Genomic DNA, 12,532 nt, shown 5'->3' on the forward strand with positions numbered 1-12,532 from the left:
TGAGCCTGCCTCCAGCCTGGCTGACTGCACCCAGTCAGCAAAGGCACTGCAGGAAGCCTGGGGAGGAGGCACCGGTGCTCGAGGAGGCTTTATGCGCTGGCAGCCGAGCGCAGGAGCGGCAATCAGAACCCCGAAATCCTGCACTCCATGGGAAGATTGCCTTCCTCGTCACCCGCGCTGAAGCTGTGCAGTGCCCGGCGCTGTGCCTGCGCACGGACACTCCCGGCGCGGCCTTGGCGCCGCTTCGCCGCTGCCCGAGGCTCTCCTCCCTCACAGCGGGGCCCGCCCCGCCCCAGGCGCCCCCGGCGGCTGCCGCCGCTCGCTGCAGGCACGGAGGAGGGGTGGGGCCGTGCTGCTCGTCCTCTCGCTTGGCTCCCTTCTTTTCCACGGGCGAAGAAAGGAAGCGTTTCCCAACCGTGTGCCTCTGCTTTACTTTGTGCGGGCCAGAACTCTGCCCTGAAGGTGGCACCGCCCAGCTCTGAAAGGAGAACCAGCCCGTGGCACAGTGGTACCATCCCTGCCCAGACGGGGCTCTCTGGCACAGCAGCAGCAGCAGAGCTTGCCTTGGCTTCACCTGGGAAGCCAGAAGCCTCAGTACAATTTCAGTGTCCGCATCAGTAGGAGTAAAGGGATCGTGGTCTGTTTTCAAATTTTCCATTTCAGAGGCTTTAATCAGATAAAAGTCGAGATCTTCAGACTGAAGATTTCTTGCTTCTTGAACCTTGTGAAAAAGTATTCTGAGCTGGACAAGAGTAAAAGCAAGGGAGGTTCAGGCTGGGCTTAAGGACTGCAAAGCATTGAACTGGAAAGGCAATCATGCAGCAGAACAAGCACCTCAGAGAGCTTGTGCAGATTCCCCCCTTAGAAATTTAAAAGCCCCAGCTGGACAGAGCCTTGAGCAGCCTGTCCAGATGCCATAGCTGACCCCAAGTGATTAGAGCTGAAGACTGGGCTAGAGGCTTCCTGGGAGCCTTGCCAGCCTAAACCATATTGGGATCCCTATGGGATTGGAAATTCATATCCATCTCTTCCCCAAGTTATAGCTTATTTTCAAAATTACAAGGCACCCCTTTGTGATAAATGAATATGATTAGTGTTAAATTTAATTATAAATATAGCCATATTTTAGAAAATATTTTTTATCAAGCAATAAAGGAAATTAGGATTACACAGCAAATGGGCCCCTTTGCAGATGTTATATGTGAAAAATAGGATACAGGATGTAGTTTTGAGATAAGCAGAATTCCAAAATAGAATCAGCCTTGGGATGAACAAAGAATCAACCTTGGGACAAAGGTTGGACAGTTTCAAGTGTAGGTTCTGAAGTTGAGATTTTATCTATGAAAGGCAAGGCTATTTTTTTTGGAACATAGTGCTTACTTACATAACACATCGCTTAGTGCACACATGCAATCTGTAAAGTTATCCAAAGGACAACGAGGAAGTCTGTGAGCCTTCATCATGAAGACCACCAAAAGACCCCCTAGCAACAAGTGGAGCATACACTGTGCAGTATAGTGACATGGATTTCAAGAATCGGAAATGGGAGGGGATTTACAGGAAGTAATGCAGTAATACAAAACAACACTGACAGAATATGACCTGACACCATGTTGGTCAGGGTGTTGGTAGCAGTCCAATTAAATGGTCGCCTGCAGTCCACCTGGAGTGACAGTAGTTCTGTTGAAGCAATGATCCTGTAGAAGGGTGTTGTTTTGCTCTGAATCCAGTGGTGGTGTAGATGGGTCTGGTCTTCCTCTGGGAATCCAGTGGAAACAGGCTTCCCTGGTGTTCTGAATCTCATGTTTTTATCCAGGTGGTAATGCCTGGCTCATCCCCCTGCATGGAGCATCTCACAATGGGATGATGTAATTTTATCAGTCAATGCAGTGAGACTCAATGGCTCATTACCAGAAGATATCCCTGCCCCTCCCTCCCCCCCCCCCCCCCCCCTTATCCAGAGTTATTAGGAGTGAGTCATGGAAGAGATAAAGAACACTACCCCATCTGGTTTCAACAGATGGTAAGAGAATACATACATTTGGTTACATCTCGCATTGCTAAAACCTGGATATTTGTCTGGGAAATCAAAGCTTCAGAATGGAGCACAGTGGTTTCTGTTTCCATTTCTTCCACTGTGCAGCTGATGGTCACAAGGCAATAGTGAGGCAGCAATAGTTTGGCAAAGGTACTCACTGTGAGCTAGAAGTGTCTTGGGAAGGGCCATTCCAAGCTCTGGGACCAGGTATGGTTAAGATACCTGACTGATGATTCTCACCTGTGGGAAATGGTGGGTCTTAAGACAAATTGCTCTAGTGCTTTCTGAGCAAAACACTCTTGGAAAAGAGGGCAGATTAAACAAAGCCACATGACTTCAAAGAGATTTTGACCTACCGTCTACCAGATCTACCAGGCTACCACCCAAGAAAACCCCAAAGGAGGAAAACACGCCCATTTATCACCAGCATGCCACAGAAGTCTTGCTGCCATTTTCAACAGTGCTGTCTGGGCTCTAAACACTCAGCATTTTTCAAAGCAGAGTGCTGAAACAAGTTACAGTCCTTTCAATTTGTTCATTTGGATACATTATGCATACACAGATTATGTGAATTCCTTTCTGTTGTCTCTTGAATCCTGACTAATGGCCTGCTCTTGAATCCAGTTAATAAATTAAGGACAGGATTTCCATACGGAACCTGGCACATAGCGGAACAACTAGTGTGCAGAAGCAAAAGTGCTAAATCATGGTCCTCTAGAGATTGTGCCTAAGAAAGACACAATGGAAGAAATCCAAATCATGGTAGAAAATCAATGCAGTTATCATCATGGGAAAATTAAAATGCCCAAGCTAATTCTGTCAGTTCAGTTTATGGCATATTTTGCAATCTCAACAGCAAACAGATCTTGTGTATCAAGCTGGGAAGCAGGTTGCTGTGATTTTCTTATCTAGTCATAATCCTTATGGAGGAATTTTAGAAATCATTTTCTCGTGTGTGTTTTGTACAATATAGTGCTTTTTCATCCCCAAATAGCACAATGATAAGGTAATGGAAACAGATTGTTATCTATAGAAATATTTCCAAATTTACAGCTGACTAGGGCTTCTGTATTTTAGAGAGTTAACCACCAAATCAAGTTAAAGACAAAACTAGATGTTCTTTCCCCTTTCCACATCACTCAACAGAAGAAATGCTGGGTCAGCTGTTCTTATGCTTTTTGTTCATTCTACTAGACCAAGGGGAAAAAAAAAGAACTTTAGTAACTATGAAAATTTTTGCATTAAGACATAGTAAAATCATACTGCTGGTGTGATTCTGATCCTTTACTGAGGATTTCTTTTGCAGGAGCTTTACCTTTCAAGGTGGAATTTCTTCAATGTCCCTCTCCAGACTGTTACATCCCCTGTACACCAAGATCTGCACTACTATTCTCTGCTGCATAGGCCCTGTAATTTCCAGGAGATTGATGGATCAACAATGCAAAACACAGTATCTACAGTGTTAGCCAGCATATTACTTTCCTAAAGTATAAAAATATAACAATATATGGAATACCATAACAGGTATCTGAGCCCAAACCCAAAGAAAACAGTCAAAGGAACTGCAGGGATACCTTGTTTTTTCCTGGTATATGGAGAAAAAAAAAATCTCAGATTCAAAGGGGTTCAAGTTCCACTGCTTTGTGGACCAGACTTTCATTTTTAGTATCATTTCCCATGTCTGAAAGAGAACAGTATTTTAAAAGTAATGCTATGAGCAGACATTCACATCTTGCCTCATCCCACCAGTGATACCGGTTAAGCCTGTACAAGAGGGTCCTGACTCTTCTTGCGCCACAGAAGTGGACTTTGTCTGGCCCTAGCACAACAGTATCCCACATAATCCAAAAATGTGTATTGTATTCCGCATCTGTCCTAAACCCATCTGCCCAAGATTGTTACTTTAAGATCCAAGGGCCAGAAGAGGAACCGGGTGTCTCATCCAGGTTCTTGAGGCTGGGAGTGAGTGCCAGGGTCCCTTAAAGAGTTTGAGAACACTCATGGAGAGCCTCTCCCTGTTTTGTTCTCAGGGGAAAGCTGAGGCAGCACAAAGCAGAAACGGCTCTCCTTTGTTTTGTTTGTTTGTTTGTTTTTCCTGGACTTTTGGACCAGCTGGCATCATCTTTTTGGCCACTGTTGCCATGGGCAACCCCTGTTCCTGGGATGGAGGAGAACATTTTTAATTGGATTTCTAGGAAAAATGAAACAGCCCCACTCCATACAGTCACCCCAGCCCACCAGCAGTGCCTGGTCTAGGCACAGAGCAGAGAGTCCGAGCTGCCCCTGCCGCTGGCTGCTGCTTTTGCTGAGGAGAAGGTGAAGTCACTCCACAAGTTACAGCCTCTGGCCCAGTTGCATCCGCCACTGTCAACAGCGCTGCCACCATGGGGAAATACCCTGTCGGGTGGCATGGAGCAAACAGTTCGGCAGCATTCGCTGGTTTTGGACTCCAGGTTTCTTTTGGTTCTTGTTCCCTGTTGTCATTTGAGGGAATGACAATTGAATGTAATTGTGGAAGTTCAGTTGCCGTGTTGTTTTTTCTGCCCTTGTTCTCTCTCCACACCATGTGCTCAGGTCCCTACTACCATCTTGGACCATGTGGTCTTTTAGGGAGGCCACCATCTTGGGGAGGGGCCTCTTCGCCATCTTGGTCCAGGGCCTCGCCACCCTCTTGTGTTTTTTGTTCGTGGCAGTTGGAGGGATTCAATGCCTTTGTATCTAGTGATTATTACTCCTCCCTGTTGCTGTTCCGTTTTCTGTTAAACTCTTATGTTTTCATTTATATTTTCTCACATTTGTCTCGGCCAAACCGGGAAGGGGAGGTAACTTATATTGAAGTGTCCACCCTATAAATTGTCTTAAACCAAGATGACAGGCTATTTTGCAAATGTGCAACTGTGGCTGCAATTGTGCTTTGTTCCTGAAATCCCTCTTCATTGCCTTGAACAGGTCGTTGTTCACCTTAATGACTGAGCATGGCTTTTTGGGTTTTGGTTTTTTTCCCCAGAAAGAATCGTTCTCTGCATGTATATAAGGGTGTTCATTTACAGCCAGGAGTACTCTTCAGATCCTTTTCCAAATTATTTTCTTAAACATTTAAGCAGCAGAAACAGTGGCATATCCTCATCAAGAAGACAATCAACCATTACACAAGGCAAACACTGAGTGTAAACATCTCGTTCATTTCAACTGGAACTGTACTGTGGCAGAATAGTGAAAGGATGCAAACCAGTCAGAGGCTTCAACTGGTGCCTAAGCTCACAAGGAGCTATACCTAATGATAAAATTAAAATTAGTTGGAGGTGTTTGCAAGACTCTTCAGAAACAGAAGAATTTGGATTCTTTGTATCTTATCTCTCTAATGGCTAACTCACCTGTCAACCACTGCAAAACTTTAACATGAACTTCCTATGCTAGTTTCTATACAGCAAATCTGAAATTCATACCATATGTTAAAGTACTGTCAGAATACCTCAAGCTTACTTTATACATAATTCCAGAAACAGATAAGAAAATGAGACATATCAGCATAGACCGCCCTTGATTTTAATGCAGCTGTATGGGAAACCCAAGTGTGCTCTTTTCCCACAATGAACCTTTTTCAGTGAATTGTTTTTCAGTAAACATTTAATAATATGGATTTCTAATGCACACAGTACATTGAGTAGCCGCACAAAAAAATAAAGTTTGCAGCTCCACTTCATTGCGTTTCCTGAGAGTCACATCGCAGTTTACTTCAAATAACAAATTTTTATCTTTGACCTTCTTGGGTCCTAATATATCCATGTGAATTCTAACTCTGAAGTGACTGTGTGGCAGAATAATACTTCAGGTCACTGTAAACATGGCTATGCTATGTGGTAGACACTGCAGTCACTACACCTTCAGAGTTTTGAATCTTTGTGAGCCATACTCAGGACTGTCTTTGGCAAGGTATTTGCTTTCTCTCAAGGAAGTCTGAGGATCTTGGACTTTGGGCTCATTGCTTTGACATGAACAGACCTGAGCTAAGCGAGTTGCAGAAAGCAACACACAGCACAAGGCCAGGATAATTCAGAAGCAAGGTATGGAAAGGATAGACAGGAACAGTCGAAAGGCCCAGAATGCATCCCTCCATCTCTGTGCCAAAAAGACATGACTGTATTTCTGCTGCCTCTCTCTGTGCTCCTTGGGGGTCCTTCAGCAAAATTTTGCATTTTTGCCTTGTATCAATAGAGCAAACCAGAAACAGGGTAAAGCAACTAGTTGATGTCCAACACCTGAATAAACACCACCAAACTGCACCCTCTTGGCAAAAAATGTATAACCAGGAATGAGTAGAAAGTTTGGCACATGTACTATAGAACTTAACACCTGTACTTATTCTGAACAGAAATACTAACTTCTTTACTGTATCCTGTGGCAGCCTGAACCTGAAGTCTTGCCACCTTTCACACAGGAGCAGGCTGGTGAAAGCACATCCTACATTTGTAAAAGTAGGATGTCAGTAAATGGCCGGCTATTGCACTGTTCTCCTATTGAAGACAAGCTAGCCAGTACACTGCAGCTCACTTGCATACATACTCACTAGGAATACAATTTAAATACTCCTGTATTTAAACTGCCTTCCCAGCCTATCACCTCAGATACATTTTCCTCTTTTTGCCCCTGAATGACTTACAAAATGACCCAGAGATGTCTTACACACAATGATAAAACCCATTCTACTCATAATTCCTTATTTGTACAAAGGGAAGTCTATAATGGCACTTCTCAGTGCTTACACTCGTGCATATTTTGGACGGTGCATGTACTTTCTTGTCATCCAATAGCTGAGAAAACTGAAATATAAAAAAGGTAGCCCTGATACCTAGTACAGGTAAAGTCTGCTTTGAAATAGATATATAATAATCTACTGGGAATTGTTCACTTACATGCATAGAACACTGCATAGAATTTTCCCCACAGAAAGGAAAAGAAAAATGTGTCCCGGTAGCAAGGTCCCAAGAAGAAATGATTGAGATTTGCAGTTATATACAGATTTAAGGTGCAACAATGATAACTTCAGAAAAGGCAAGAAATTCACCTTTCTGAATAGGCAAACCATTCTCCTCATTGTATCATGGACAGCCTTTATCAAAATCAAAGGGCAAAAAGAGAGCCTGATTACCCCAAGAGGTGTGAGTTAAATCTTGCTCTCAGTTACAAATTTCTTATATGCATTGGGATAAATTACTGTTCCTCAGGATCCCGTGGCCTTGCAAGAGGAGCATAATAATAATAGTAATGATGAGGAGATATATGTATTATATGTACATTGATTTATGTGTTAAAGATGCAAGTACTTAGATAATCAGGCAGTATTTGCAATCCATGAACTATAGATTCCATACCATGCTTGAAGGAACTGTCTTAATTCTGTTGTAAAAACATCAATGCTGCTTTTAAATAACATATGGAATGAAGATTGAGTATTGTACTGATTAACTCTGTGAACTACTTAGGTTGCATCAGTGGAAAAACTGTTTTGTTTAAAATGTGATGTAAAGCATATCAAACTTTGAAAGACAAAAATGTTTTATCATTCTCTTTTTAGAACAAAATTATTCTTTTCAAAATGCTGTTTATTAGTGTCCCTTTTGATATATAAAAATTTAGAAGTCAGCTCCATTGCAACAGCATCTTCACTCAAACACTGGTTTAGGGAATGTTACTACCTTGGTGACACAAATATAACCATCATAGTAAAAAGTCAATCAATAAAATTCAGTTTTGAGTTACAGTACTGCTGTTGTACAATTCCAGCAGGATTCTGCTACTTTCTTCTGACACTTGCTTTAGGACTCTGCTATAGCAGGATGTTGATGGCAACTTCTAGGATTTCTCTACCTGCCCATGCTTTCACAAAGATAACGTTATGCTTTTAGGACCTGTGACAGCCACTCCTTTGCCAAAAATATCCAGTTAAAACATCACTGACAGGTCAAAACATGTGCTTATTCATCAGTACCTACACAAAATTGTTTACTTGCACTCATAGAGCATGTGTATATACAGGACTCAAGACATGTGCGAGCATGATATAGCAGTGACTGCACTGAGGTCGTTCCAGCATTGGGACATAGGAAATATGTATCTATCACTGTGCTGAGGAAGGTGAGGAACGGCAAAGACCTTTGGCTGGGCTACTCAGAAACATATGGCCCAAGCACCTTTGTTAGGGAGAAAGCAAATTGGGAGTGGAGGAGTAACGGAAGCTTTTGAACCTTTATTTCTTTCAGTCTAGTCTCCAGGAAATGTCTCTTGGAAAAGTGCATTTGTTTAAACTCCGTGACCAGTGGAACAGTTGAACCAGTGGGAGACGGGCATGGTTGAAGAAATCTTACAGCCTTTGGCCTGGAGGAGGAGTCTTGTTCACTGAAAGGTTTCCTTGTGACTTTAAAACCAATTAATTTGCATATGCTAGAATCCTGCTATGTGGCCAATAGCAGTGCCTGCACTTGGTGTCTTCTTGAAATAACCTAAAATTAAGCTGACAGCTGAAATCTCTTACAGTCTCTGGGAAAGCGTGAAATGCCAGACTGCAAGCATTCAGTTAAACTACATGCACACTGCTCTCTGCATTGTTGAGGAAACAAGATCATGAAAGCCAGGAATGCCTATTGACCAGAAGCTAGAAGTACACAAATCTGCAAATAACAGGTCAAATTTTACATAGGGATCATAACTAATCATGAAAGTACAGCATAACTAGAGATAAAATCAGGAGGATTAATCTGCTTGCACATTTGCACAGGGCGTGCTGAAGTGGTGACTGTGAGCAGGTTCTTAAACACAAAGTGTAGCTGAAATAGAAGTGATGGCCATGATGTTGGAGTTGAGTTATATAAAGTATGGTGTATAGAGGTAAATTGAGAAGACAAAGATGTTTTTTCTGGGAGATTTTCTTTTAGTTGAAATGTCTGAGATTCTACCTTAGCCAGAATTACCAGGTGTGATGCAGACTCTGCCAAATGAAGATGTATGACAGTATTAGAGAGGTGAACAGATCAACATCAACGGCCTTTCCAGTGTAAAAATTTATTTAATCTGTGTGTCTAACCCCAGCTAATGAACAGCTCTGACCGCACACTTTCAAACACTTGAACTAACTGCTGCAGCTGTGGGCTAACTGCTCTAAAAGGTCTTCAGCTTTCAGAAAAAAATATGACAAGGAGTTGTAGGACGAAATAACAACAATTAGAAGAAAGAGGAATATATAAAAGGATCTTTTTCTTCTACTGCTAAGCAGTAAAATGTTGAAATTAACAGAAGTTTGTCCTGAACTCTGGACAGGACTCCTGAACTCCAGAAGAAACTGTCCAGAACAGGTGAGGTAGTCACCTCTGACTAGATGAGACTTCCTGTGGCTCATACTGTAACAGAAATTCTTATACTATACACTTGCATGTAAGGAATATGAGTAACTCATATTGCAGAAACTTTATTAGCAGTGTGATACAGTTTAAGATGTGGTCAGCTAAGTGTGGGCAATATTGAGGTCACAGAAGCTTGTCTCATTTTGACAAGTTTGGGCAGTAGCCTAAATCAAGAGATTGTACATTCTCTATTCACATACTGGCCATTCTCCATTGAAAGGCAGTGTCCAGTTCTTACAGCCATTGTGGTAGAATGCCAGAAAATGGGCTCCAGATCAGCGAAGAGCTTAAAGAAGAGAGATTTGAAAGACACGTCAGTGAAAAGACTTAGGGAAGTAAATCTACTTACTCAGAAGAGAGGATAAGTAGATCAGCCAGAGGTTAATGAGTGACTGCAGCAACTTAACAACAACTCTTAGAAGTTCTGAAAGCTATAAAAAGGAGTTCTGAAAGCTATAAAAAAAGAAGTCAAAACAAGAGAAGTTTTATATTGATTCAGTGATAGATAATTCATGGAATTAGCCTGGGAAAGAGAAGTCACTGCAAGAGTTAAGCATCAATACAGAAAATTCTAACCCAATCCACTGTATTTTTTTTTTGCTACAGATATTCTTACTGTCAGAAGCCAATAACAGAGATGAAAGAGGAAGCAAGTTTGGCTACAATTTAAAAGTCTCTGAAGAGCATGGGGCAGTGCAAGGCAGAGCAGATGTAGGAGATGTTTAGACTTAATGAGAGGCATGTAAAGGCCAGCTCTGGTGTGGCCTTGACAGAAACAGCTTTTGGGGGTGCCAAAGATTTATGTGTTGTCTTGAAACCTCATGATTGAGCAAACTTTCCCACATGGAAGGGGTTTTTATTGGCAACCAGGGACATCGTTTTCAGCATACATTTTTATTTATTTTAATTCTCATCATGAAATGTCTTGCCTGAGACTTTGTGTATCCCACTGCATCCATATCCATTGCAAGACAGAGAAAAAATTATTTCTACTTTTCCTAGAGAGGATGGGAAAATTTTGAAGCAGGTCCAATTCTGATCTCCTTTCCACCCTTCTTCTTCATAACAGGCACCAAAATATGTCAAGTAATAAGCAATCTGTGTATGTTCAGAGCTAAAGGACAGAGCCCACCCCCACCCACATCTTCCTAAACACATAGCCAATAAAACCAGTCCCATTCAGTCACTGGTACCAAGCTGCCCATTACTCTTTGACTTAAAATAAAACTTAAATGGATCAAAATCACCTTATTTCTCCTCCAGCAGGATGGTACAGATGCCTTCAGATCCCTGTTGAGGGCAGAAGTTACATTCTCCCCATCATTTGAATACATGGCAGCAGCCACTGTTGCTCAGAGCTAGATACAGTTAATTGCTTCGATTAGACTTTTCCAGATTGTGTTAATGCACACAGCTTTTTCTCAAGAAATGTGGGTAAAAGCTGTATCTAGATCTTACTAAGGTAAGAGCAAGATGCAGTATCTCTGCTTGAGGTCTATAATAATATGATGTTAAGGTTGATTATTTTCCACATTCACATGACACATTACTGGGTCAGATTTCCTCTATTCTTTAGGTTCCTTCCCTTGAAAACTGCTTCAGAACCTCAGTGACTCATTAAACCTACAGTCTTCTGGACATCTCTTTTCACTGTAGGATACCATCCAAGTCACTTCAATGAGTCTATTCACACAACAATGTGCACAGTTGATTAAACAGTGCCCCCAAACAGTGCCTGGAAATTAAATCAGTTGTCAGATGTCCACTTTTCACTGAGATATATTTTTCAAGATTTGACTTTAAGTTTTTTTTAGGGAAGATTTTGCACCACACTATCATTTAAAAAGAAGAGGCAGGTAAAATATAGCCTGCATTGTTTGCTACAAACAAAACTGTCTCTGAATGTGAAGTGCTTCTTAAGGTTTTCCCTCACTGATTTCACGGCAGGCACTGAATTTCAGGGATTATAGTAAATTGCACAAAGTTCATCTTTATTCAATAAAACTCTTAAGCATGTGCTCACTTTTAAATTAAACCGTGCATATATGCTTTGCTGATCACAGTCAGAGATTTCGTGTTTCATTTGGGTTTTGAGATCACATATTCCATTCTAGTGTTATGCAAAGAGGCAGCATTAGGAGCCCAGGAACTGTGGCAGCTGGAACAGCTGATATGCATTTGAAGAGACACATCACAAGTATTGTACATGCCATAAGCATATAACTTGCTTAATATGTGTGTAGCTGAGAAAGATCTTCAGATGATGGTCATCAGACATAAACGTTTTGCAGATGGAAAAGTGGAAGGAGGAACTATGTGTTAGCATGACTTGTGCCATGCTACAGGATAAAGGAGGATGACTCTCCTGGGCTGTGCCTGTTGTGGAGGTAGGGAAGTGTTAAGGAAAACTGCACCTGAGAATTATAATCTGGGGACACTACAGAATTTCACTGAGATGTACTGTATATGAGTGATTACTCACACATGTAAGTAAGAATGTGCTTTGTATTACTGAAATTACAGTCAGAATTTACTTTGTACAAGTATGGGGCTAGAGGGTCTTTGAGCATACGTCTGCTGTGCTCAGTGCAGAGGAGCTGCTTAACAGAGCCAGAAGAGTCTGGAAAATTCAGTGGAAAGTAGCAAAGGACCAGTTTTTTTGATCCTCCACCTATGACAGGCACATTATTTCTCTAACTTGCATTAATGCCTATCATTGATGTATTCAGTACTGTTAAAATCAATTTCAGTCTAAAATGTTTTGATTCTAGGTAACTTCCAGAAACTGTCTCCTTAAAGGCCTGATCATGTCAGTGGAAAAACATACAATGACTGTGTCTATAAACTCTTGGCTCTATCACAGAATGCAGCCTCCTAAAATGGTTGGAAAAGGCCAGATTTTTCACTCCAAGATTTTACCATTACTTTTTTCCTCTGCCCATGTCCATACCTTGTCTGCCATTAGGTGGACATAGATTTAAATACAGAACAGAAGGGTGCCCACATATTGAAGACTTTTAGATCACGCCAGACATTGAGCACTCAAGTCAGGAATCTTTCCATTTATTTAGCTGACTCTACCTGGCAACAGGGAAGT

General features: G+C 41.7%; 1 protein-coding gene across 1 annotated transcript in view; it reads right to left on the reverse strand.

Moving 5' to 3' along the window:
• LOC134564163 (ciliary rootlet coiled-coil protein 2-like) overlaps positions 1-12,532 on the reverse strand; it is a 43,807-nt gene that overhangs the window by 12,562 nt on the left and 18,713 nt on the right. Inside the window, exon 2 of the mRNA XM_063422841.1 lies at positions 2,197-2,278. Within this exon, the coding sequence (XP_063278911.1) occupies positions 2,197-2,227 (31 nt within the window). The 5' untranslated portion in view covers positions 2,228-2,278. The remainder of the gene's footprint in view (positions 1-2,196; positions 2,279-12,532) is intronic.

This window comes from Prinia subflava, chromosome Z (assembly GCF_021018805.1).
Source record: "Prinia subflava isolate CZ2003 ecotype Zambia chromosome Z, Cam_Psub_1.2, whole genome shotgun sequence".
Taxonomy (NCBI): domain Eukaryota; kingdom Metazoa; phylum Chordata; class Aves; order Passeriformes; family Cisticolidae; genus Prinia; species Prinia subflava.